This window comes from Panicum hallii, chromosome 1, assembly GCF_002211085.1.
Source record: "Panicum hallii strain FIL2 chromosome 1, PHallii_v3.1, whole genome shotgun sequence".
Taxonomy (NCBI): domain Eukaryota; kingdom Viridiplantae; phylum Streptophyta; class Magnoliopsida; order Poales; family Poaceae; genus Panicum; species Panicum hallii.
In genome coordinates, this window is record NC_038042.1 from 53,748,776 (window position 1) to 53,773,910 (window position 25,135).

Sequence of the window (25,135 nt, forward strand, 5' to 3'; positions counted from 1 at the left end):
TTTGAGGTTTCTGTTACCACGACCAGTTCGCTATTGTGTCAGATTTCCTTCGCGTGTCGAAATCAGAATCCCGTACGGTAGTTGACGATCGGAGGGGGCGGAGGAGGACATAGAGCCTGCAGAATGATGGGTAGGCGCCACATTGAACGCTGTTCTTCAATTGCTTTCCATCTCCGGCTCTGGCCACTGATGTGTCGCCTGCAGGCTGCGGCTTGGAAGCCCCCGCAGGCAAGACTTCGGGCAGCCCGCCGTACTGGGCGACTGGCGTGACAGTGAGACGGTTGGCGACGCCCCATCCATGATCCATGCAAGATCCTGAGGGTGGTGGCGGTGGCGCCGTCGTTGTCCCACGAATTATTTGCTCCTTGTCCATTTCCTGAATGCCAAGACAGTATGAATGGCCACTGTTCACGTGTCAAATTTCAGTGACTGCTCCAAAAAAACAGCTTGGCATAATGAGGATTTGGCATTGCTCTTCTCCTTTTCAGAGATGGGTAGCTCCATGGATTTGCCGAAAATTCTAGTGTTAACCAGGTAGCAGACGAAAGTACTCGTTTTCTTTACCTGGCTACAGATAATTCTAGTTTACTTGTTCTCAGGAAGACTAGTGCTATAATATTTGTAGCTGAAGCATGTCGGGGGAAAAGTCGCCGCGGTGTGCTAATGATTCGAGGTCCCGGGCGTTGGACAGCTTTGCTTGAACCGTCTGAATCGCAACGAACGTTCACAAAGCATGAGGTAGTTCCACCTGATGGAATTGTTCATTTGTTCCGTCAACCGATTCGTCCCGTTTAAGTTAAGCTCCTTGCTTTTAGGGACAGGGGAGATGATGATTGTGATAGAGGAAGCTTAAGTCAACTTGGATTGTATTGAGGTTAGAACGGCCGTTATGTTAGGTAGAGCTATACATATTCCACTCATGCAATGCAACCAAGGGCCGTAGAGGAGGGCGACTTCTGAGCCGCAGTGATCTAGGCGCTGGACGAGCAAACGATCGAGGGTTGCTCGAAATGTATCTTCTTTTACAAATTTTGAAATTGCACAAAGTGCGTTTCCAGAAGGGGTCTTTCAGAGTTATTTCTTTTTTCAGAGTTATTTCCGTATACAGTCTCATGTCCGACAAACGCAGATGCCATGCCACAATGGATAAAAACTGCAATTTTTACTAATCATGAAACGAGCAGACAAGAAAAGAACAAAATAAAGCTGTAAGTAAGCGATGGTCGATCAGAGAAAAAACTGTGTCAGAGGCGCGCCAACTTTTGGAGAGAAGAGGAAGCCAAATTTCCATAAAATTTTCCATGGTACTCGCCACACACGCCAAACGGAGAAACAGGGGGGAAAAGAGAACGTAGCAGTTGAACTGGAAGGGAATCCATGTACACTTGTAGCCAAACCGACGGCTCCCTCTAGCTAGTGCCCTCCGGCGTTGGCCGCGAGCACGACGGACGCCGGCAGCGGGCTGCGCAGCGGCGAGCGCGGGGTCGGCGGTTGCTCGAGGCGGCGGCCCTCGGCGTCGTAGTAGATGGCCCCGGAGAAGTCCAACGGCTGGCACCGCTCCCCCATCATTATCTCCTTCCTCCACACCCCGTCCTCCCACCGGAAGCTCAGCTCGTCATCCTCCGCCTTCCTCCTCCTCTTCGACTTGGACGACGACGAGAGCGCCTTCCTGATGACTCCGCCTCCACTGAAGAACGGCACGATGGCGCGCGACGAGGAGAAGGACGCCGCGAGGCCCGGCCGCAGGTGCAGCCGGCGCGCCGCCCGCGACAGCCGCCGCGCGCACGTGCCCATCAGCGCCGCCACCGCCTGCGCAAGGCTCACGCCCATTGTCCTCTTGGCTCTTGCTCTCCCGTGTCCCTGCTCCTTGCTTTCGCTTCTCTGTTCCAAGATGGCTGAAAGGCTTTTCTTTTCTGTGCGGCTGCTGCACACGCCATTCCGCGGGTATTTGTAGCGCCTAGCGGGTGGACGACGCAGACGAGCTTGCTCGGTCACGCAGGCCGGATTGATTAAGCAAACTAATCACTCTTTTGCGACCGATCCGACTAGGGGGTGGGTTTTTTCTCTCTTTTTTGTCTTTTTTAGAACATCGCCTGCTAATCAGGAGGCGGCTATAATGTAAGAACTGATCGATCCGACTATGACTCCATTTATTTTATTTTATAGCTGATTTTGAAGGTTCGATTTTGAGAAATTTAAAAATTATATGTTTACGTACCAGCTGTGATCTGATTAGTGTTTCCCGTGGCGGGCTGAATCCATGGGTTTCGTACCCATCTGCTCGGCTGCACGCCTAGTGTTTGTTTCTGGGAAAGAATTTAATTTACATTCTTAAACTATCGTAAAAATCTAATTTTCAATATTCAACTGTAAAATCGGATAGCATATGCCATCCAACTATCAAAATCGGATAAATTTGGCCCTTTGAATGGTTTTGAAAGTGGTTTTCTATTTTATAAAAATTAAAAATATTCAATTTTAAACTAAAAAAATATAAATAATTTATTTTAAATAAAAAATGAAATGGTAAGTTTTCTAAAAATGTAACCTATCTATTAATACTATACTTGTCAGTTATTCGGATCTATTTTTTTATATCATAGTATTTGGTTGCTCGTAGTTATGCCTATTATTTTTAAATAAATAAGATTCAAATAGAGTAATAATAGATAGGTTATATTTTTAGAAAAATTTTGGTACTAATTTCATATTTTCTGATTTAAAATAAATTAGTTTTGATCTTTTTAGATCTAATTATAATTTTTTATTTAAAAAAATACAAAACCACCTTCGAAACCACTTTTAGAGCCAAATTTTTCCGGTTTCAAAAGTTGGATGGCCTTTTTTATCCAGTTTTATAATTGAGGGTTGAAAATTGGAGTTCGAAAACTGGACCTTTCCCTTGTTTCTGGGCTGTGCCTAGGCTTCGGGACCGCACGTTCTTGGGCCTTGAACATAAACTCATGACCCCTTCATGGCCCTTTTAATTCCTGAAGCTCTGGTAATCTGGTCAATACTCCCAGTGGTCTGAACCAGGAGCTCCCCCATTTCTTTTAGTAATGATAATTTTCTGTTCAGATAGTAATGATAGTTTTAGCATGACCTGTACGTAACAGGGTTCCTTGTCACTCATGTTGGAATTATGGGCTTGGCCCATTTATTCTAATCAATACAATAAAAGAATTTAAATCCCACTATTAAATGCTAGGGAATCAATTGCTTAATTCCGTACCGGGATTTGAGGAGGATCTCAACACACTTAAAGGGTGGACTTCGTGTACACCACTTGTGAAGCAGGCAAGAGGAAGTCGATAAACCACACGCGCGCGCTCGCTCGCCTCGCCGAGGCCGTGGGCGTGGCGAGGCGCGGCCGGACGTGACGTGACGTGACGTGCAGGTGCGGTGCGGTGCAATAAATGTTGACAGTAATGACTGGAGAATCACACCAGTAACTGTCGCTCATCAAAGCTCTTTACGACATCCATTGAACCTGAGGCACCTCCACGCCTATATAAACCACCCCTTCTGCTTAGGTCTCGCGGGCAATCAGGTTTTTGGGGAGCGTCTTGACGCGACTGCTCGCTCCCTGAACGACTACTTCGTCTGCTTCCTGGTGACCGTTCGTAGGACTGCACTGCGAACCTCTTCCTGCATCGATATCGTTCGGCTACTTCAGGCAAGGCCAGTCGAATAGCATGTCTATTCCAGCTGGTAACGGCGCAACCGGTGCCTCTGTCACTGGTCCCGCCTTAGGGTATACTCTAAACCTATTCTGGTTTAACTTTTTGTTCATGCTTATTAGTAAGAATAATATGAACACATGCACATATCTTATTCACACATTATCACTCATTTGTGCCATGAAATTGCTAGTAATATTTGGAATTAAAATATATCGAAAATTGCCTAGTTATCTAACAATCCAAAAACCTGAATTTGTTAATAGGTTTTCGGTATCTAGCTTTTCTGCATCAATCAAACCACCACCTTTTGATGGTTCAAATTACAAACGTTGGCAAGAACGGCTTATACTATGGTTAACAATATCGAGAGTGATCCATGTAAAAGAGGGTAAGCCTGAACAGTTCGCTTCAGAGGAAGGGAGTGCATTCGATGAGGCTGATACCCTCTTTCGAGGCTTGGTTATTAGTGTTCTCGGTGAAAATCTGGTGGATTCCTATGTCCGGCTGCCAACTGGCAAAGCGTTGTGGGATGCTCTTGAGGCTCAATATGGAGTGTCTGATGCCGGCAATGAGTTGTATACGATGGAGCAGTTTCTTGAATATAGGATGGTCGAAGACCGTTCTGTGGTGGAACAGGCTCATGAAATACATACTCTGGCAAAAGATCTCAAAAATTGTAGCAAAGAGACCCCATGTGTGTTACCCAATAATTTTGTGGCCGGAGGTATTATCTCTAAGCTGCCACCTTCTTGGAGGGACTTTGCTACTTCTCTAAAACACAAGAGATAGGAGTTCACCATAGATGGACTCATAGGGACACTTGATGTTGAGGAGAAGGCGAGAGCAAAGGACATACGTGGGAAAGGAGTTGTTGGTGCTTCTAGCGCCAATCTTGTTCAGAAGAACAACTCCCACAAGAACAAGAAAAAGCCACCGCAGAACCAACCAAAGACTAAGCAGACAACCACCTTCAAGAAGAAGAAGAAGTGAGCTTGCTATGTGTGCGCTAGTACGGAACACTTTGCTACAAAGTGTCCGAACCGCAAAGGCAACGACTCCACCAACATGGTCATTAGCAAGCCTGGAGGAACATCGGGGTACGGTAATTTATTACCTACAGTTCTTTTAGTTTTTTGTTCACCCGAATGGTGGGTTGACACTGGTGCTAATATTCATGTTTGTGGTGATGCTTCTTTGTTTTCTTCTTACCAGACCAGCGGGACTTCCTCCTTGCTGATGGGGAACGGATCGCATGCGCGTGTTCTTGGTATTGGTACGGTAAATCTAAAGTTTACTTCGGGGAAGACCGTGCAGCTGTGTAGGATCAAGGACACCGGCTAGAGGGGGGTGAATAGACGGTTTTAACTAAAAACAAAGCACTTAGGGGAAATTTAATTAGTACACCAAGAGAAATGTAAAATTTAGAAATGTAAACTTGCACAAGAGTAGATGCGGTAAAGAATTGCAAGGTAAGAAACAGTACACAAGATGCAAGAATTTATCCCGTGGTATCGATGACTTGCCGGTCACCCCTAATCCACGTTGAGGTGGATTCAATGAACTCGATTGCTCCTCTGCCAAGTCTTCACTTAGTCTTTGAGCTAATCGATCAAAGAACCTCTCCAAACCTTGGTTCCACTAAGATGCTCTTCACCGCTCCAGCGAGGCGAGCACAACTTCTCACAAACTTGGCCACGACACCTTCACAATCTCCTTTTAAGTGCTCGGTGGCTCACACGATCTCCAAGCCATCTAGGAGGCGGCAACCTCCAAGAGTAACAAGTCAACAACGCTTGCTTGGAATCCCACTAGTGCCTCAATGATCAACCTCTTTGATGCAATGCACTAAACACTCTCCAACTCACAAGAATTCGATCACTAAGCAATGGTGAGTGAGAGATGAGTGAATGAGAGCTAAAAGATGTTCTAGTATCTTTCTCAAGTGCTAAGAGAGCTCTTATGCAGCCAAGGGGTGAGTATATATAGCCTACCAACACAAACTAGCCATTTGGAGAAGTTGATGGGTTTTCTGCGACTCTAGCGGACAGTCTGCCAGCTACTGGCGAACAGTCCGCTTGCTCCCTCAACAGTCAATTATTGCAAAAACGGCGTGGTCTGAACTAGCCGTTACAGCCTAATCGGACAGTCCGCCATACAGGGCCGGACAGTCCGGTTGGACGAAACCTTCTGTCTCAGATGGTGGAGACAAACCGGACTGTCCGCCGTCAGCAACCGGACAGTCCGGATTAATGAGCCGGACTGTCCGGTTCAGGCGTGAAGTGTAGAAATTCTCGTTATGTGTGCATCTTTTCTCTCATGTGCCATGTTTCTCAAGGTATGCAATGCAAAGACTCGATCATAAGGCACTTAGCAAATTTCCGAGCAAACGAACATCGACCCCTCTTAATAGTACGGCTATCTAGCCTAAAAACTCAGTCGAGTTCTTCTCTACTCTTCTTTGGACCGGCAAAAATAAAATCCCTATGTTATACCTTTGCCTTGAGCTGTCCATTTTGAGTCTCTTCTTAGATTGTTGCGCCATTTGCTTCTTTTTAACTATTTATCTATGGACCATCATACTCTCATAAATCTCAATGAAGCAGTTAGTCCACTTATAGTTGTCATTAATTACCAAAATACAATTTAGGAGCCTTGATGCTTTCAAGCTGAAGAACGTGTAGCATGTCCCCACCATCAAGAAGAATCTAGTCAGCGGCTCTCTACTGTGTAGAGATGGTTTTAAATTAGTCTTTGAGTTCAATAAATGTATCTTGTCTAAGTTTGGTACTTTTGTTGGAAAAGGTTATGAAAGAGGAGGCTTGTCCCATCTTTCTTTGTCAGATGTTTGTAATAAAGTTGCATACAATGTTATTAATGTTGATGAAACAAATGTTTGGCATTCGAGGCTTTGTCACGTTAATTTTAGTTGTATGATGCGCTTAGCTAATTTGAACTTAATTCCAAAGTTTACTTTTGTCAAAAATTCTAAGTGTCATGTATATGTTCAATCAAAACAAACGCGCAAGTCTCGTAAGGCCGCGGAGGTGAGAAACTTGGCACCCTTAGAATTAATTCATTCCGATTTGTGCGAAATGAATGGAATGTTGACAAAAGGTGGTAAAAGATATTTCATGACTTCGATTGATGACAGTACTAGATTTTGTTATATCTATTTGTTGAAGTCAAAAGATGAAGCTTTACACTACTTTAAAATCTATAAAGCTGAAGTAGAAAACCAACTTAGAGAAAGATCAAAAAAGTTAGGTCAGATCGTGGTGGCGAGTACTTCTCAAATTTATTTACTTTATTCTGCAAGGAATATGGTATTATTCATGAGAGGATGCCTCCCTATTCACCTCAGTCAAATAGTGTGACGTCCCGAAAATTTCGAATTTAAATTACGCGTTAAGGTGCCCTGACCGAAAATTTATCCGTCGTAAAACCCTGACTCCCTCCGTTTCACCGCCACACCGACGGCCGACGCGAGCCTGACCATCCCGCACCGCTCACACGCTAGAGTAATTCGTAAAAACGGATCGACGACAAAACCCTAACCCTAACCGGACCGCTGTCCCGTTCCGCGTCGCTCGATGGCTTGTCGCTCACGCGCGGCCGCCCGCCGTGATTAGCGCCGGCGCGACACCTTTTCTTTCTCTCCTCGCGCGAATACCGTGCGCGTGGCCGACTGGCCGCGGTCGCCGCCGCGACCGGCGCCGACGCGTTCCCTTTTCCCTCTCTCTCCTTTTTCCCTTTCTTTTCTTTCTCTTTTCTCTTTTCCTTTCTCCCTTTTTCCTTTCTTCTTCCTTCTTTCTTTCTTTCCTCCCTTCTCTGCTCCTGAACGCCGCCCGGCCCCGGCTCCCAAGCCGCGGCCACCTTCCCTCCCCTGCGCGCACGCACGCCCCCGGGCTCGGCCGCCCGTGTCCACGCGCGCACGCCTCTGCGCTCGGCCGTGCACGCCCCGCGCGTGCTCCACGCGCCGCGCCGTCCGCCGCTGCCGCGTCCTCCCTCGCCACTGCTCCCACGTGCGCGCGCCGCGGTGAGCACCGCCCCGCCCCCCTGGCCCGCGCCACGCCGCGTCGCGACGGCCGCAAGCGGCCGGAGCGCCATTAATGGCGCCCGCACCGCCCGCCGGCCGCCCCATCCCAATCCCCTCCGCCCCGCCGCCTCCTTCCTCTATAAATGGGCTCCCCGCGCGGCTCACCTCTCCCCCGCAGCTCACACCGCCGCCTCTGCCCTTTCCCCAGCCCGCAGCGCCGCCACCACGAGCGCCTCTGCCCGCCGCCGCTTGCTCCCGTGGGCACACCTCCCCGCGGCGTCCCGAGCCAAGGTGAGGCCGGGGACGGAATCCCCGTGCCCCCCTCCCTCTTTTCCCCCACCCTCGGACCACCGCCGTGCCCTGGCCGGCCGGCGAGGGACCGCCGCCGCCGCCCCTGTTCCCTCCTCTGTTCGGTCACGGGAGAGAGGAGGAAGAACAGGGCAAATTGCCTAGTAGCCCCCCCTTTTTTTCTGTTTTTCCAAAGAAGCCCCCCCCCCCTTCACCCTAACACCCCTATTCGCCCCTTCTTACAAAAGAAACCCCGCTCTTTTTATTATTTCAAACCGAACCCTTCGTCACGTAAACCTAGATACACCCGACACCCTTTAGCATGCTCTGAATGTTTCTAGAATTTGCAAATAGGCCCTTGCCCCCTCCAGACACTTACGAATAAACCCCTGGAACCCTGTTTAACCACCCGAACCCCCTTTAGCTCGTCATTTTATGTGCGAAACGACCTCCGATTGACCCGAAACTTTACCACTCCGTTTCTAGTATAGTTTTAGCCCTGCCATTAAGAAACCACCCAAAAATATTACCCCTATTTCCGTAACTAAATTATTTCCGATTCAAGCTTAACGATGAAAGCTTTTAGTTCTTGCGCTTGATTGTGTGTCTGTTTGTTTGCGTCGTAGGACACGGAGTGAACGAGGAAGGTCCCGACTGTGACCAAGCGAACGAGGACCAGTACTGCGACCCCGAACCCGAGGGACAGTGCTTCGATCAGGACCTCCCGCAAGGACTTGACGATGGCAAGTTCAACTCCACCCTTTGATACATGTTTCTGTCCTAGTTTTTATAAACACAACCCGATGGCCTGTTTTATAAAATTGCACAGTTTTGCGTGCCGTAACCATGGTAGGATAGCCACCCTTGTTGTGACAACGATACTTTGACCACCTGGTTTTGCAAAGAGAGTGTGTGTGCATGTGGGAAGGGATAAAATGTGATTTTGAAAAGTGAGTTAGACGGGATGGATGGCATTTCTGTGTGAATTGCCGTTGGTGTGCTCGTACCTGTGTGGTTGAGCGTGGAGGGGAGATATCCATCTTGTCACCCCTAAGGACCGAGTTGATGTGTCATCTCACCTAGCTTCCTGTCGTGCAAACCACTTGACCGTTGTATGGGCAACGGCTTGGCCTAACCCCACTAGTTAGTCTGATAGCCATCAGGAGAGCTGGGAGCAACGGGTGATCAAGGAGACGGGATAAGCTCTGTGTGACTTATGCCCCGGTTAAACCTCGGTGATAGGTCGAATGACCCCTTGATGGATACTGTGGTGGCTAGTCAGGTCTAGCTAAGGTGGGTAATGGCTTTGTTGGGATCTGCACCGGCACTAAGGTGTTCGTGCTGTGGTACCCCACCTGTGGGTAAAGTTGCACACCTCTGCAGAGTTGAAAATCTATTCGAATAGCCGTGCCCACGGTATTGGGCAAGTTATGGTGTGGTCACATAACTAGTGTTTCTCTCTGGGAATGGTTGGGCTGGTGTGAGTTGTTTGGAAGATGTCCGGCAGTTGTGCCGTGTGCTACGGCGGACGGGGAGTCCGGTAGCAGTTTAAAACTTGGATCCTGTGTGGATCTACATTACGTGCTTCTTGGTGTTTGAAAACTAGTTTTGGAAATATTTTTTTTAAACGAACCTCTGCATATAACCGAGTTTTCCGCAAACAAACCCTAACCGTACCCTTGGATTGTCCTTTGCATTAATTTCTGTTATACCCCCTCCGTGGGTGTGATTGGACTTGCTGAGTACGTTTGTACTCACCCCTTTCCTACTTTTACAGTGGAAGACCCAGACTACGCCCCCGAAGACAACGAGTAGGGTTCCGTCCTGCACCCAGTCCTGCCTGTGGTTGAGGCCACCGTTGGATTCCGCATGGCGCAAGACTCTGATGATCCTCTTTTCGTAACTAGTGTAGTAGTATGGGTTTTAGTTGTAATCCTCGCGATAGTGGCGCTTCATTGCCCATTACCGCGAAGAGTTGTACGGTGATATACCATCTGTTGTAATAAAAGTGTTATCAGCCTCCTGGGACTGATAAATTCACACTTTTAAGTCTTCCCTGATGGGGGGACGCTTCAAATAGGGTTGCTGAAAGAAAGAACTACACTCTAATGAATTTGGTTAACGCCATGTTAATACAGCGGGACTTTCCAAGGAATGGTGGGGTGAGGCTATAGTGACTGCATGTCATATCCTAAACCGTATTCCTACAAAGAATAAAGAGATAACACCATTCGAGGAATGGGAGAAGAAAAGGCCAACACTTTCATACTTACGTACATAGGGTTGTTTGGCAAAAATGAGTGTGCCAATAACCAAGAATGTAATCTTGGATCTAAAACTGTGGATTGTATCTTTCTAGGTTATGCTATTCATAGCGTTGGGTATAGATTTTTAATATTGAAATCTGGGGTACCTGACATGCATGCTGGTACTATAATGGAGTCCAGAGATGCTACATTTTTTGAAAATATTTTTCCCATGAGAGATGAAACAAGTTCATCTAGGTAAGAGTTCATCGAGGATGATAGCTCTGCTGAGCCGATAGAACACAATGAACATACACTTGTGGAAAATCCTGAGGAGGATAACAATGATGCTCCGAGAAAGAGCAAGAGACAAAGGACTGCAAAGTCTTTTGGTGATGATTTCATTGTATACCTCATAGATGATACACCCAGAACTATTGAAGAGGCATATTCATCTCGTGATGCTGACTATTGGAAGGAAGCAGTGAGGAGTGAGATGGATTCTATTATGTCTAATGGAATCTGGAAGGTCGTTGAACATCCTTATGAATGTAAACCGGTTGGACGCAAGTGGGTGTTCAAGAAAAAGCTTAGACTAGATGGTACTATTGAAAAGTACAAGGCTAGGCTTGTGGCCAAGGGTTATACCCAAAAAGAAAGAGAAGATTTCTTTGACACTTATTCACCAGTTGCCCGATTGACCACAATTCGAGTGTTACTTTCCCCGGCAGCCTCTTATGGTCTTCTCGTTCATCAGATGGACATTAAGATGGTTTTCCTCAATGGAGAGTTAGAAGAGGAGATCTATATGGATCAGCCGGATGGGTTTGTATCAAAGGGTCAAGAAAGAATGGTTTGCAAGTTGTTGAAATCTTTATATAGTCTCAAGCAAGCGCCTAAGCAGTGGCATGAAAAGTTCGACAGAACTTTGATGTCTACTGGTTTTGTTGTGAACGAAACTGACAAATATGTGTACTATCGCTATGGTGGGGCTGAAGGAGTGATTTTGTGCTTGTATGTGGATGACATACTGATCTTTGGCACTAGTCTTAATATGATTAAGGAAGTCAAAGAGTTTTTATCTCAAAGTTTTGAGATGAAAGATCTAGGAGAAGCTGACGTTATCCTTAATATAAAACTGGTTAAAGAGAGCAATGGTGGATGATTCTTACACAGTCTCACTATATGGAGAAGGTGTTAAATCGCTTTGGTTATAGCGAGTATAAACCTGTCTCAACACCATATGATGCTAGTTTAATTCTTAGGAAGAACAAAAGGATAATGCGAGATCAGCTGAGATATTCTCAGATCATTGGTTTATTGATGTATTTAGCTAGTGCTACAAGACCTGATATCTCGTTTGTTGTAAGCAAACTGAGCCGGTTTGTTTCAAACCTGGGAGATGTGGCAGAACCAACCTGAATTACACCAGCTCAAATACGCAAGTTCTCTTTCAAGGGCTCTAACGTACTTCAAACAGTATAATCCCTTAGCCTGTCGGGTAACATCCCGATGAACCACCGAATGCAGGATCAAACAAGGTACCTCGCACGAAGGCGAGTCCAGAGATACAATTGCCATCACATTTCACATCACAGGTAGGTATATTACATGAGTGTTCAAAAGTAACTTAAGTTCCCATCTGATGGGAATTATTACAAACAGTTTAAAGTTTCAAGTCATTGCAGCGGAGTTTAAAACACGGTCACTGTACACGTTGCCAGTATGGACATCATGCTAGCCCTGGCATGATATCACTCGGTAGGGTCCCACTCCACGGACCAACCATCGGGCAACGGGTAAGGCCATGGCATAGGCAGAGCAGAGTCCTCAGGGGGATTACCTGAATAAAAGTCACAAGGCAAGTCTGAGTATTCTAATACTCAGCAAGGCTTATCCGTTTCATGGTATACTTAGCTTGTAGCTAGACTTATGAAGGCTTTCATGGTTACAGTATAATTTTCAGCTGAAAAGCAACAAAGAGTAGATCCTTAATTTCAACTTTTAGCTTTCAAGTTCTATGTAATTATCTATTCTAGATAAGCACCTATAGCAATTTAAGCATGGTAGAATCTTTAGTCAACCATCATCTTTGATAACCATAAAGTTGCTCTTCTTACTCTATGTGGCAAACGGATCAAGCAGTCTCAATTTCCGCGAGAAACGGACGATTCTTGAATCGAATTTCAGCCTTGCAAGGGTATACCTAACTCACACGCTTGGAACATTCAATGATTGTTCCGAAGTAACCGTTTGCCTTTCATTCCGACTTGTGGATCAGAGCCACCACAAGCGACTGCAGGACCATACGCACATCCAACATGTAGGACGTACGTCTGTAGTGCGACTACACGACCGTACTCCTGGTTGCCCGGCAACACGTATTCCCACACGTCGAAGCGAGTAACAGGAAAAACTAAATACGAGTGGTGGGAGGTATGTCCATTCCTCGGTCCGATTGGTTACTAGGCTTACCGCTTACCATATTTCGCGGTATGTGGCTAGTACTTTCAAATGCTTAACAACCGCTACCACATATTGCGACCTTATCAAATTCATCAACACAGACGGGGTATCATCCCAATCATGATACCTCTCACATATCCCCGTCATCCTTATAGTGATTACAGGAATGTAAACATTACAACTCCTATGTCGCGTGAGTGATACGAAATCACCCGACTTCTACCGGTCCTATTAGCAGAGCATATATTCGAGAAGGACTCAGGCACAATACATAGGTTCCTTGAATCCAATGCATCTAGGGTTCCATTTCAACTCCTAGACTTAATGCAAAATATAATAGATAAGCATAAGATTGCATAATGTAGTAATTGAAATACTGGGTTATGCACTGGGGCTTACCTTCTTGAGTGGGGTTGGGGGCAGGAGTGTCAAAGTTTTCCGAACTTTTGTTCGGAGCTTCAGTTAGATCTCCGACGGCATTCCCGGGGTCTTCAGAAATTTCCACTCCTTGATCCGGGATCAGTTCGTAGTCTCTGTCGGTGAGAGTAGTTGAGTCTATATGGTATGCAAAGATGTAATTTAACGGATGCATATACTTTTATTTTATTTCATGATAAAGTTGCAATCCAATGAAAACACAATATGCTTATCAAATATTTCCTTTATCCTTTTACTGGGCAGTCATTTATCGGGTATGAGTTAACCTAGTTAGCTCCATTAGGCAACATGATTTGTTGTTACAAAATAAATTAACATAGCACAGGGGTTGAAATTTTGATACCTACAGCTTAGGCTACGTCTAAGCCATAGTAAATTTATTAAGATTTTATTCCTACAGAAATTGAGCTATAAAAATAATTAATATTAGTACTAATCCATTAGGTATTATTTAAAACTGTATATCTATGTAAGATTTTGTTCTAAATTTTTGTACACAGGTCTCCCTACTCAAGTTCAACATCTCCAAATATTTTCATAATTTTTGACCCTTTAAATATACAGATATTAAATATGCAAGGTTAAATAGGTATTATTCATAATTAAACTCACACATTATGAAAATATTATACAAACAGTAGGTTAATTATATTTTCTAAGTATTACATGTCAAAGCAAGACTAACACAATTGGTTTCACATTTTTACCATTTTTCTACTATTTACTATGCATTTTCTTAGCCTACAACTACTTAAACTTAACATTTAAATTAGGGTAGAAACTACTCAAAAACTGAAAGTCAACCTATAAGAAAAGTTGTATAGCTTAGAATAAGGAATCCAACAAATTTTAGTTTGCATTTTTATGATTTTTCCTTGAATTGCTAGGAAATTTTAAAGTCTGAAGCAAATAACAAAGGGGTCCCTATATGGCACTATTCATCCGAGTCACGGGTTTCACAGACAGCCCCCTGGGCTTTTGATTCTTCCAACTCGTGGTCCTTGGCCGTGGTCAGAGAGGGGACGCGATGGTTGACCGGCTAAATCCGGCGACGGCGATCGCCGGCGGTGAAGGGAAAGGGGCATGGGAGCATCACCACGTTGGTGCGCACCTAGGGGCGGTCGGGATCGGGTCGGGGTGACCTGTAGCGGCGGCGCGACGAGAGCAGTGCGACCGGTGGTGGAGATGAACGGCGGGAGCGGTGCTCTGGTGGTCGGGGGCAGCGAAGAAGAGGTCGGGATCCTTCTGGGCAGTGTGGGGAAGCTCGGGGTAGAGTCAATTAGGGTCGAGGATGGTCGGAGAAGGGTATTCCACGGTGAGCAGAAAGCGGCGGCGGGTGGAGATCGCCGGCACACGTCGGGAAGCCGGTGTGGTGCACGAAGGGACCAATTGAGGGGTCGTAGAGCTTCACGGGGTCGAAAGGAGACTGGATGAGGGGTTGTCATGGTGCGGGGATGGCTGAGGTGGGCTGTCCACGGCGAGTAAGAGCCGGCGGCGGACAACGGTTGTCGGCAACGGTGCTCCGGCCGAAAATGGAGAGATACTAGGGGCTGGGGAGCTCAAGCAGAGGTTGAAGAAGCTTGCTAGGGGGTCGGTGGGAGCAATGGGCGGTCGACAGTGGCTGCCCACGACGGCCCGTAGTTCACCGGAGGGAAAGAGCGGGCGGCGAAGGCGATTAGGGCTCGGGGTGTGCACGACAAGGGGAAAGGAGGTGCAAACGGGTTCAGTGTGATCTCCTGGTTCTGTTGGGCAGAAGAGGGGAGGAGAAGAAGTAGGTGCGAGCGCAGAACGCGGCGGCGATGATGTGGCGGCCGGCGGACGGCTCGGGAGGTCGTGGCGTTCGCGAAGGAGGGCAGCAGGGAAGGGCTAGAGCGGCGGGCGACGTCCACGCGACACGTGGGGAAGGCGGCAGCAGGAGGTGGAGCGGCGGTGGCCTGCACAGCGGCGACAGTGAGGTGCTCTGCACCAGCGGCAGAGAAGGCAGGGGGGCAGAGGGGTGCCAGAGGAAGAAGAAGGAAGGGGGTCCGGGGGGCTGTTTGGAAATTTCAAGAATCTTAGGGACCTCTCGGTAAAGTAAAATTTCTCATTGATCTAAAAGTCTAATGAGGAAATGCCCAAAATAAAAGTTGTAGAGTTTTTTAAGCCCTACAATATTGCTTTAAGGTTCAAGTTCAAAAAGCCAAAGTATATAGCTTTACATTTTAAATTTTGAATAAAAGTAGAATTTGAATAGGTTTTGTCCTTACTGAGGTAAATTTTCTGTAATTTTGGATACATTTGCAAGTTTTCATGCAATGTCATGATGACTTGTATTCTTACATTTTGGCCCTAAGTAAATTTTGAAAGTTACTTTTATACTTCAATAATTTTGCATAAAAGGACCCATATTTTTGCATTAATCACATCTAGGTCCTTATTTTTACATAAAGACCCAATTTTTCTAGAATTTAACATATCTATTGCACTTTCTTTCCTATGGTGATATAAATTTGACACCTAGTGTCATATTTTTCCTAGGTTTTGATGCTACCTCCCATTCTTACCCAATTAGCACTAAAGGGCCCACATTTATCAAAATTACATAAACACCCTTTTTCCCTTTGCACCTCATTTGAACACACATAAACAAAATCAAACATGCACACTTAACACTAAGATCTAGTGTTTTAAATTCTAAATACCTAAATGTTACAGGAGATGATCATTGGAAGGCTCTTGAAAGAGTAATGCGCTATCTAAAGGGGATAATGAACTATGGAATCCACTACACCGGGTACCCAAGGGTACTAGAAGGGTATAGTGATTCAAACTGGATTTCTGATGCTGATGAGATAAAGGCCACAAGTGGATATGTGTTTACACTTGGTGGTGGAGCTGTTTTCTAGAAGTCTTGCAAGCAGACCATCTTAACGAGGTCAACTATGGAAGCAGAACTCACAGCATTAGATACCGCCACTGTTGAGGCTGAGTAGTTTCGTGAGCTCCTTATGGACTTGCCGATAGTTGAAAAACTGATATAGGCAATTCTAATGAACTGTGACAATCAAACAGTGATTGTCAAGGTGAACAGTTCAAAGGATAACATGAAGTCATCTAGACATATGAAAAGGCGGTTAAAATCTGTCAGAAAATTGAGAAACTCCGGAGTTATAGCCATGGACTATGCTTAGACGGCTAAACATCTGGCAGATCAGTTTACAAAGGGTCTTTCACGAAATGTGATAGACAATGCATCTATGGAATTGGGCTTGAGACCCACGTGAGTCATTCTATAGTGGAAACCTGTCCTATGTGATCGGAGATCCCATGAATTAGGATGGTGAAACAAACTAAAGTCTGACTGAGAGAAGAGAACCTTTGTGAAAAGGGCTCATTCCGTGTATAAGTTGCATTTCTCTTCTAATCTGTATGGCAGGTTGGTCTATATCTTAATGTGTTTCAGGTGGTTTGTTTAAAACAAATAAGTTATTTTCTTGAAACAAAGATGTTGTCCTACAGAACATCTGAAAGGAACACACCTATATGAGTCTGACTACTGGTCATGGTCTATAAGAACTGGGTATTCTCTAGAAACTCACGAAGGGCCTGGAGTATGACTTATAAGCTCCAAACCGCGGGGATGCTTTTGCAGTCTAGTACCAGTGTAGGGCTCTAGTCAAACTTGTTTACATAAGACTAGCAATTCAAGGCATAGTCCATTGTGCAGTTGTGAATAAGTGTAGCTTTTGTCCTAGATGGAAGTTCAACTTAACAGTCTCTCTCAAATACTAGTATATCAATGAGGGAATGAGGGCATTTTTAGTGTGGTTTGAATTTCTTGGTGGGGATTGTTGGAATTATGGGCTTGGCCCATTTATTCTAATCAATACAATAAAAGAATTTAAAGCCCACTATTAAATGTTAGGGAATCAATTGCTTAATTCTGTACCGGGATTTGAGGAGGATCTCAACCGACTTAAAGGGTGGATTTCATGTACACCACTTGTGAAGCCGATAAGAGGAGGTCGATGAACCACGCGCGCGCGCGCGCTCGCCTCGCCGAGGCCGAGGCCGTGGGCGTGGGCGAGGCGCGGCGCGGCCGGCCGGACGGGCGGTGCGGTTCCCTCTGCTGCTTTCTGTCGTTCCCATCGCGAACGACTACTTCGCCTGCTTCCTGGTGATCGTTCGTGGGACTGCACTGCGAACCTCTTCCTGCATCGACATCGTTCGGCTACTTCAGGCAATGCCAGTCGAATAGCATGTCTATTCCAGCTGGTAACGGCACAACCGGTGCCTCCGGCACTGGTCCCGCCTTGGGGTACACTCTAAACCTATTCTGATTTAACTTTTTGTTCATACTTATTAGTAAGAATAACATGAACACATGCACATATCTTATTCACACATTATCACTCATTTATGCTATGAAATTGCTAGTAATATTTGGAATTAAAATATACCGAAAATTGCCTAGTTATCTAACAACTCGTACCAAAGATGCATGTGTGTGTTTTTTGGTTGTGCACAGTGAGGTCTAGACCTAAGCGTCCGTTTTGCAGAGTAATGATGAACTTGATCTGCAGTAAAATGGCTCCTTGTCACACATGTTTAAGATACATTCGTATCTGGGGATTGGGCGCAGATAGAAACTCACCGAGCCCATTCCGTAGTTTCCCACAAATAAAGGGTCCTTTTGCAGTGCAGGCATAATCAGAGTTTGCACATTATTTTTAAAGAGCAGAATTCGCTTCGTGAGGATAATAGTATCAGCTAGCATATAAAAATTAAAAGAAAAATTCTAGCTGAAACATGACGGGGGGAAAGGTTATGGCGGTGTGCTACTAGTTTGAGGTCCCCGATGGTGGGTAGCTTTGCTTGAGCCGGCTGGATCACAACAAACATTCAGAACGTATTGGTAGCTGCGAATTCCACTTTCCATCTGATATAAATCGTTCTGCCAACCAACTCTTCCCGTCTAAGTTAAGGTCCTCCTGTTTTGGGAGGAAAGAAGATGACGACGACGATGATGGCGGAGGGAAATGAGGTAGTGCTATTCCATTCAGGCAAACGTAGAGGAGAGTGGCATGTTCCTTTTATGACCGGTAACTTGGTCAGTGTACTAAACTTGCTTTCTTTCCTTTTTTATTTTTGGTGGATGTGGACTGAGAATGTTAGACTCCTGGACCTGAAAATTCATCGAAGACCTTTGGATTAGCGTCCACCAACTTCATATGGGTGGACGCTGGATATGATCAAAGACCTTAGACGGTGGTAATAAAGAAAAACTGATTCGTTTACAAAGGAGGAGGCAAGAAAATAATTGAGAGATGCTGAAGCAAACAGCGTAAGATATGGGAGCGAAAACTTCAGGATAGGTTCTTAAACTTTTAGAGAAGAGCATGCTGCATGCTAGGTTTCGACGAAATTTTACATTGTGCGTACGTGCTCACTAGTCACTACACACGTGAAACGACAGAGAACAATGGAAGGCCTACTATTTGCCGGAGCAGAGGAAGAGGAGAAACAGGGCAAACCCAGAGCACCGGCAGGAAGAACATGTACACCGCAGTAGTAGTAGCGGGACACTACGGACTACAGAGGGCGGCGGCTAGTTTTGCTAGTACCCCCCGGCGTTGGCGGCGAGCTTGACGGAGGCCGGGAGCGGGCTGCGCATCGGCGAGCGCGGCGGCGGGGGCTGCGCGAGGCGGCGGCCCTCGGCGTCGTAGTAGATGACCCCGGAGAAGTCCAGCGGCTGGCAGCGCTCCCCCATCATGATCTCCTTCCGCCACACCCCGTCACCGGCGGCGTCCTCCGCCGCCGCCTTACTCCTCCTCTTAGTCTTGGGCTTGGACGACGAGGACGAGGACGAGGACGAGAGCGCCTTCCTCACGCCCCCGCCGCCGCCGAGGAACGGCACGATGGCGCGCGACGAGAAGGACGCCGCGGCCCCGTCCCGCGGGCGCAGGTGGTGCAGCCGCCGCGCCGCCCGCGACAGGCGCCGCGCGCACGTGCCCACCAGCGCCGCCACCGCCTGCGCCAGGCTCATCCCCATCGCACCCCCCCTTGTCTCTTGCTCCGCTCGTGAAAGAGGCTTGTCGCGCGCGCTTCCCTTCCCTTCCCTGCCGGCCGCTGCGCCCACCGGTTCGCGGGTATTTGTAGCGCCGGGCGGCCCGGACGGGCGGGCGGGTCAGTCAGAAGCGCCGGTCGGGACGGTTAGATTAATTAAATTAAGCAAGCCGACTAATCTTGCCACCACGGCGATCCATCGGGTTCGATTAGCCTCTCGCCCTGGCGGGCTGGGCGAGCACGACAAGATCACCGGTCTAGAAGTGGATCTGCGCATGGAACGCACGCGACTGCGAGCGCAATGAAGAGACGAAGGCGATAGGTGTACAAACTACAATTTCGACGTGCAGCACGTGGCCGTCTTGGCAGATGCGAGTATTTGTTGGCTGAATTGAAAGATTGGATGGGGACGGTCGAGAGGGCGAGGGTGGTTTCGCTGGACATTCCAAAGATGGAGGGGGGCTTCTGCATTGGTTGGGATCTCGCTGTAAGAGGTGTCTGTCGAGTGCCTTCGGGTAATCTGGCAGGCAGTTGCATGGAGGCCGTGAGGAATCCGGGGGACGCGCTCTGGCGTTTTCAGCCGATTAACTAACTCTCCCGGTGGGAATATCACGTGAGTACATCACACAAAAAAAAAGGATCCATGGTTCTAGTCTATACGTTATGTATACTCCTGTGCAGCAACCAGGAGGAGGAGAAGATGAGCGTGCTAGTGCGAAGGAAGGAACGCTGGAGTCAGCTTTGCGCTCGAGACGGACGGTCAGGTCGAAGCACCGGGCCAGCAGTAAACAAGTCCAAGGCCGGTCGGAACAGGAAGACAGCGGGCGGTCAGCTAGGTGCTCGTCAACCCGAGTGTCACCGCTGCAATCCAAAGTTGATCTCGCCTCCGATCCGGTCGTCTCCTCCAGGGAACTGGACAAGAATGCGTGGCGCCTAGTGCGCCGGCGGCCACCACCACCACCACGCAAACTTTGTGGCCTTGTGCGCAAGGGGTTGGCGAGCGCCGCGTCAGATCTGATCCGGTTTGGGGGTTGCGACGCGATGCCCTGCCCGGCCGGCCACTGCGGGCTCGGCGCTTGGCCTGGTGGAGGAATGATCGAGTCCACTGACGCCTGCTATCGCACTCGCGGCCCGGCAAATCTTTCCGCCGCCTTCCCTTCATGGCCCTGGCCATCATTCCGGCTGCCTGTAAAGGGTTGAAATGATCGCCAGGTAGGTCCGGCGATTTCTGAGACCACATCAACAAATCGACTCGAAATTGAGTGTACCAATCTGATGCGCAAATTGGCTTCGACAAGTGGCTCGTGCACACGCTGGCAATTGCTATACTAGCATGCCCACTGGAACTGGGTACAAGTGCACTAGCGAGTCGTCCACTATCGATGTACTTACTATCCGCCGAGCAAGGTAAGTGGTGTGGCGAGTAGTGAGTGACAGCACCGTGGTTGTCGCGAGCTCCACTTGCATGCAGCGTTGGTGGTGCCTATCCTGCTCGCACAGTCGCACTTGCCAGTTGCCACCGCCCTGGACTGTGAAAGCACGGAGCGGAGCACAAAGCATGAGCGGATCATAGCAAGATAGTTCTTGGATTGATTTTTCTGACGGTCGATGTCCATCGATCCCAGGCGAGGCGGTGGTTGCCATGATACTCATTCGCGACACAGTCTTACTATTTGGAGAAGAAAATAAAAAAAATGTGATATGCATTTGGGCGGCCGCGGACGTAACCATGTTGCATGAGCAGGCCAGCATCAGTGTGGTGATCCATCAGCATCCCAAACTTAAGTCCGACACTGTTTTCAAAACAAACGAAGGCGTGAGTCCACTCTCAACTCCTCTAGAAATCATTAGGTTGTTAGGAAGGGGAGGAGAGGTAGCTAGCCTGATGCCCATGACGTAGCAAAAGGCGACCAGTACCGAGCGTCGTACATGAACATGCATTTGAAACGGTGCCAGTTGCTCATAAAGGACAGCCCGGCCCGGAGTGCCAAACTGTTGCCGATTCATCGCCCGGTCCGAACCAAACGGACTTGCGATTGGAGGGGTTTCCTTCTCTCTTTATTTCCTTCCCGAGAATAGATGGAGCCTGGAGCATGCTGCTGTTGGAGATTCTTGGATGCCGTCGCCGCGAGTGTGCGTCGTCAGTGCATGTAATGGAATGGGCAGAGTTCGGTGCGCGTTTGATCTCGTCGCGTTGCCCCCGATTTAATTAACTTCAGTCCATGTCATTGTTTTTGTTTGCAGGGGGAAAAATGTAAGGATCTTTGTGTTTTTCCCGGAAGAATCTTTGAGTTGGCTGCGAAATTAGCAAGCGCAAACCAGGGAGCGGTGTCTGGTGGTCGGCGGATAAATCCATGTCGAGTAGAGGCCGTGTCATCCCTTGCCAGATCGGTCTCAGTGCGCCGTGCCTCCACCCTCACTAGCTCGCCGTCGGCGAGCGGGCGGCGATTCGCCCTTCCACTTCCCCCAGCGTGCGCCGACCGACCTCGGCCAGGCCGCGAAACCGAGCACGGCGCGGCCGCCACCGCACCACCTGGGCGCCCGCGGCCGATCGGCCGAGAGCGCACGGCTGCCAACGCAACGCCATCTTTTGCTGGGAACTAGTGCGCGCAGCAATTAGGAAGAAGCTGGGGTGCGGATTGAAATGTTTACTGGAGTAAGAGTAGGCTTATACTATTAAAATTTCTGGTATGGCCAGTGACGGCCGGCCGGCGCTGACTCAACGCCTGCGACGGGATTCTGCGGCCAGCCAGTGGCGAGGAGCGAGCGATCCGGTGGGCAGGGTGGCTGGCTGCTTTGGTCTGCAGCCGCAGACCGAGCGTGTTGCTGGAGTCGCGATCAAATCTGGCAGGCTTGTCTAGTTGCCTGTCCTGCGTTTCCTTGGCTTTGGCTTGGTCTGGCCACGTACGATACGACTTCGAGCTAGCTGCTCCAAGTCAATCTTGTCCATTCTACTCTACTCTACTCTACTCTATTCGTGTACGGCCAGGAACAGTGGTTTTGGACTTGACCACAAGTGCAGTAGTATTTGGTAATGGTTGACCGGTTGAACTTAAACGTCTCAGATTCAGATCGTCTCGAGTTGGGTCGTTCCCGTTCGTCGCTGTTCGCCTGACTGCGTAAGTGGACGGATGGTGGCGACGCTTGTGTGTCGGCCATGGGTTGAATGCCATGGCCTGTGGGAACAGGCCCTTTGGTCAATGCGGTCCCGCCCGGCCCATGTAGCACGGTCGAAGCATTTTCGTCGGCTTGTTTTTCAGACCACGGTAGAACAGGCCTTATTGTGGTCAGTGCGTGTTTGATTCGCTCGCACAGCACTTCAGGTCGCAGGGCACCCATTTTCCTCTCCGTTGGAGCTGACAACTTGTATGCGAGGCATACTTCATCTAGTACAACTTCAAATATAGCATGCTATCCTTAGAGATATCAGTATTTTTCGAGGTATCAACGAAAAGGATGGTGTTATGCGTCTAAGTATTCATTATATTTAGATACATAGCAAATATTATAAATTTAGAAAAACTAAAACAAACTATATTTTGGAACGGATGGAATATGAACTCTGTATTGGTTTCACAATGAACCTGGGGCTCTCCAATTTTCTAAACGAATCGTAGAAACTTGTTAATTTTCGGCTCCATATTCTTGAAACATTCCTAGCATGTCAGTCTTACAGATATCAGCATTTTTTTTCTAAAGCCTGCCAAGAAGCATGTTGAATGAATAGGTAGCCGATAAATGCGAGCACCAAAGGTGAATTTGAGAATGGAACATGAATATGCAATTTTCATCCCTAAGTACCTAACCAATTGAGCGTCACTTAGCCTACTCAATTCATTGTTGTTTCTCGATTTCCCACTTGATGTCTCACTCTGCGAGATGAATTCAGTTCGCCTCAGCTCCATGATAGTATTTGCGAGGAGTTCATTACTATTTCGGAGGTATCAATCAAAAGGACAGGCTTACATTAGCATGACCTCTTTTTAATGATGGCATTCGAAAAAGAAGAAAAGAAAGAGAGGATGGACGATGGAGTTTGTGTTTCCTTTCAACGCATTCTCACTGGCGAACGCCGAAGCCTGTTGTTATTCATCGTCTCTCTTTGGCGGCCGTCAGACTAACCATCGTGATGAGGAATATCAAAACGCAGGAGAGGGCAACGACAATCCAAGGCAGGCAGCACAAGGAATGTTTCGTCTCAACATCATTGCCAGCCGAACCGAAAGTTTTCTCCTTACTTTTCTTATCTACACAACACCTACAAGAAGAACCTGATTCTCGGCGCACGATCCCTGCACTTGATCATCAGCCAAGAACCGAAGAAAAGAGAGGAAAGGGATCGCACGAATGGAGACGGTTTATTCCCTCGCCGTCGCCCTCAGGCGATCGTGCAGGCGTTGGGATTCTCCTCGCTGAAGATGGTGGTGAGCCTGTTGGCGTCGGTGGCGATGCGGTAGATGCCCTCGCGCACCGGCGTCGGGTAGTAGCTCCGGTACTCCCCGGAGAAGTACTCGTGCCGCCGCGGCGTCGCCTCCCACCTCGGCAGCGGCGACGGCGTGTACCGGAGCAGGTACCCCTGCCCCTGCGCGGGCGCGGGCGCCGGCGCCGCGCACTGAGGCTCCTGCCGACCCGGCGCCGGCGCGTTCCCGCTGTCGCCCGGGCCCTGCGCGTCGTGCTCCTCCTGCTGCTGCGGTTGCTCCTCCTGCTGCGGAGGGGGAGGCTCGGGGCCGAACCGGACGCGGCCGGACTGCTTCTTCTTGCCCCGTTTCGGGCCCTTCGGCGGCTTCGGCTCGGCCGGTGGCGGCGCGTCCTGCGTTTGCGAGGGTGCCTCGGCCTCGGCGGGTTGCTCCGGTTGGGGTTGCGGTTGGGATTGGGGTGCGTCGTGGTGCTGCTCGGGCTCGGGCTGCGGCGGCGTTTGCGGTTGCCGGGGCGGCTCCGGTGGGCTCTGCTGCTGCGACGGCGGCTGCTGCGGCGGTGGCGGAGACGGTGGGATCACGTAGACGGAGTTGTTGCTGGCGAAGGTGACCGTGCGCGCTTCCGGCCGCATGTAGTGGATTTCTGTAGGCGGGTAGGCCAGGGCGTAGTCCAGCCTCTCCTTCCTCCATCTGTCGCGCCCTGCACGTGGGCGAGCCGTAATTTGTCAAGACTCGGAAACTTTGCGACACATTTAATTTACGGTTGGTTGGACACGCAGTAATTTGTGTATAAAGCACTATGCAGTAAGCACTGAACGCAGAACATGGCAGCAGCTTGCTCATAGCCATGACCCTGAACCATGCAAATCTACATTCTAGTATTGCACCCTCGATTACAAGAACGAGAAGCCGAGAACTACCAGCTGTAAGAACCGAAGCATACAAACAAAAACGAGTGAAGCAGAGAGAGCTCTGTACGCACCGTTACATTTTCCGAGCGCTTTGGACACGATCTTGTCCAAGGGAGGATAGCAACCCATGTCTCTCCCAACCCTCCCTCCCTACCTCGCCGGGTGGTGATGGTGGTGGTGCCGTTGGCGCGCGTGTGCCCGTGCGCGTTCGCGTCCGGGATACATGCTAGCTCCTCCACTTCGCAGCGACGGAGTGGAACGGACGGGGGCCTTATGCCCTTATAGAAGGAGGCCACACCTGTTCGGCTGGTGCTGCCGTGGTGCCGCGGCGAGGAAAGAAGGAATCCAACAACAATGATCGGGTACCTAAAAACACGCTCCTTTTTCCCTCGGCGGAAGGCATCGGCGGGAGTGGCGCAAGCTCAGGACAAGTAAAGGGATGGTCCTCGTTTCCGTGGACACGAGATTGAGCTAACAAGTGGTGGCCGAATATATTCCTTCGGAGGGAAGGACGGTGACGGCATGGCCTGCATTTGTCATACGCAGCGCGAAAGTCCAAAGGTCCCGGTGAGCTTGCAGAGATAGACTTGGGCAGTTTGGCTACTTC

The 25,135-nt window shown here is 48.6% G+C and overlaps 3 protein-coding genes across 3 annotated transcripts; all 3 read right to left on the reverse strand.

Annotated features, from left to right (window-relative positions):
• Nucleotides 1–1,245: 1,245 nt before the first annotated feature.
• Nucleotides 1,246–1,896, reverse strand: LOC112876818. The gene has a single exon (XM_025940999.1). It carries the CDS (start codon nt 1,828–1,830, stop codon nt 1,414–1,416), a length of 417 nt encoding a protein of 138 aa, XP_025796784.1. The 5' UTR covers nt 1,831–1,896; the 3' UTR covers nt 1,246–1,413.
• A 16,568-nt stretch (nt 1,897–18,464) lies between these two features.
• Nucleotides 18,465–19,290, reverse strand: LOC112894671. The gene has a single exon (XM_025962449.1). The coding sequence runs from the start codon at nt 19,186–19,188 to the stop codon at nt 18,754–18,756; it is 435 nt and encodes a 144-aa protein (XP_025818234.1). The 5' UTR covers nt 19,189–19,290; the 3' UTR covers nt 18,465–18,753.
• A 3,819-nt stretch (nt 19,291–23,109) lies between these two features.
• LOC112878917 (proline-rich protein 2-like) lies at nt 23,110–24,919 on the reverse strand. Its single transcript, XM_025943186.1, has 2 exons — nt 24,600–24,919; nt 23,110–24,317 (listed from the first exon to the last, which is right to left on the reverse strand). Exons 1-2 carry the CDS (start codon nt 24,655–24,657, stop codon nt 23,581–23,583), a joined length of 795 nt encoding a protein of 264 aa, XP_025798971.1. The 5' UTR covers nt 24,658–24,919; the 3' UTR covers nt 23,110–23,580.
• Between the last annotated feature and the right edge of the window lie 216 nt (nt 24,920–25,135).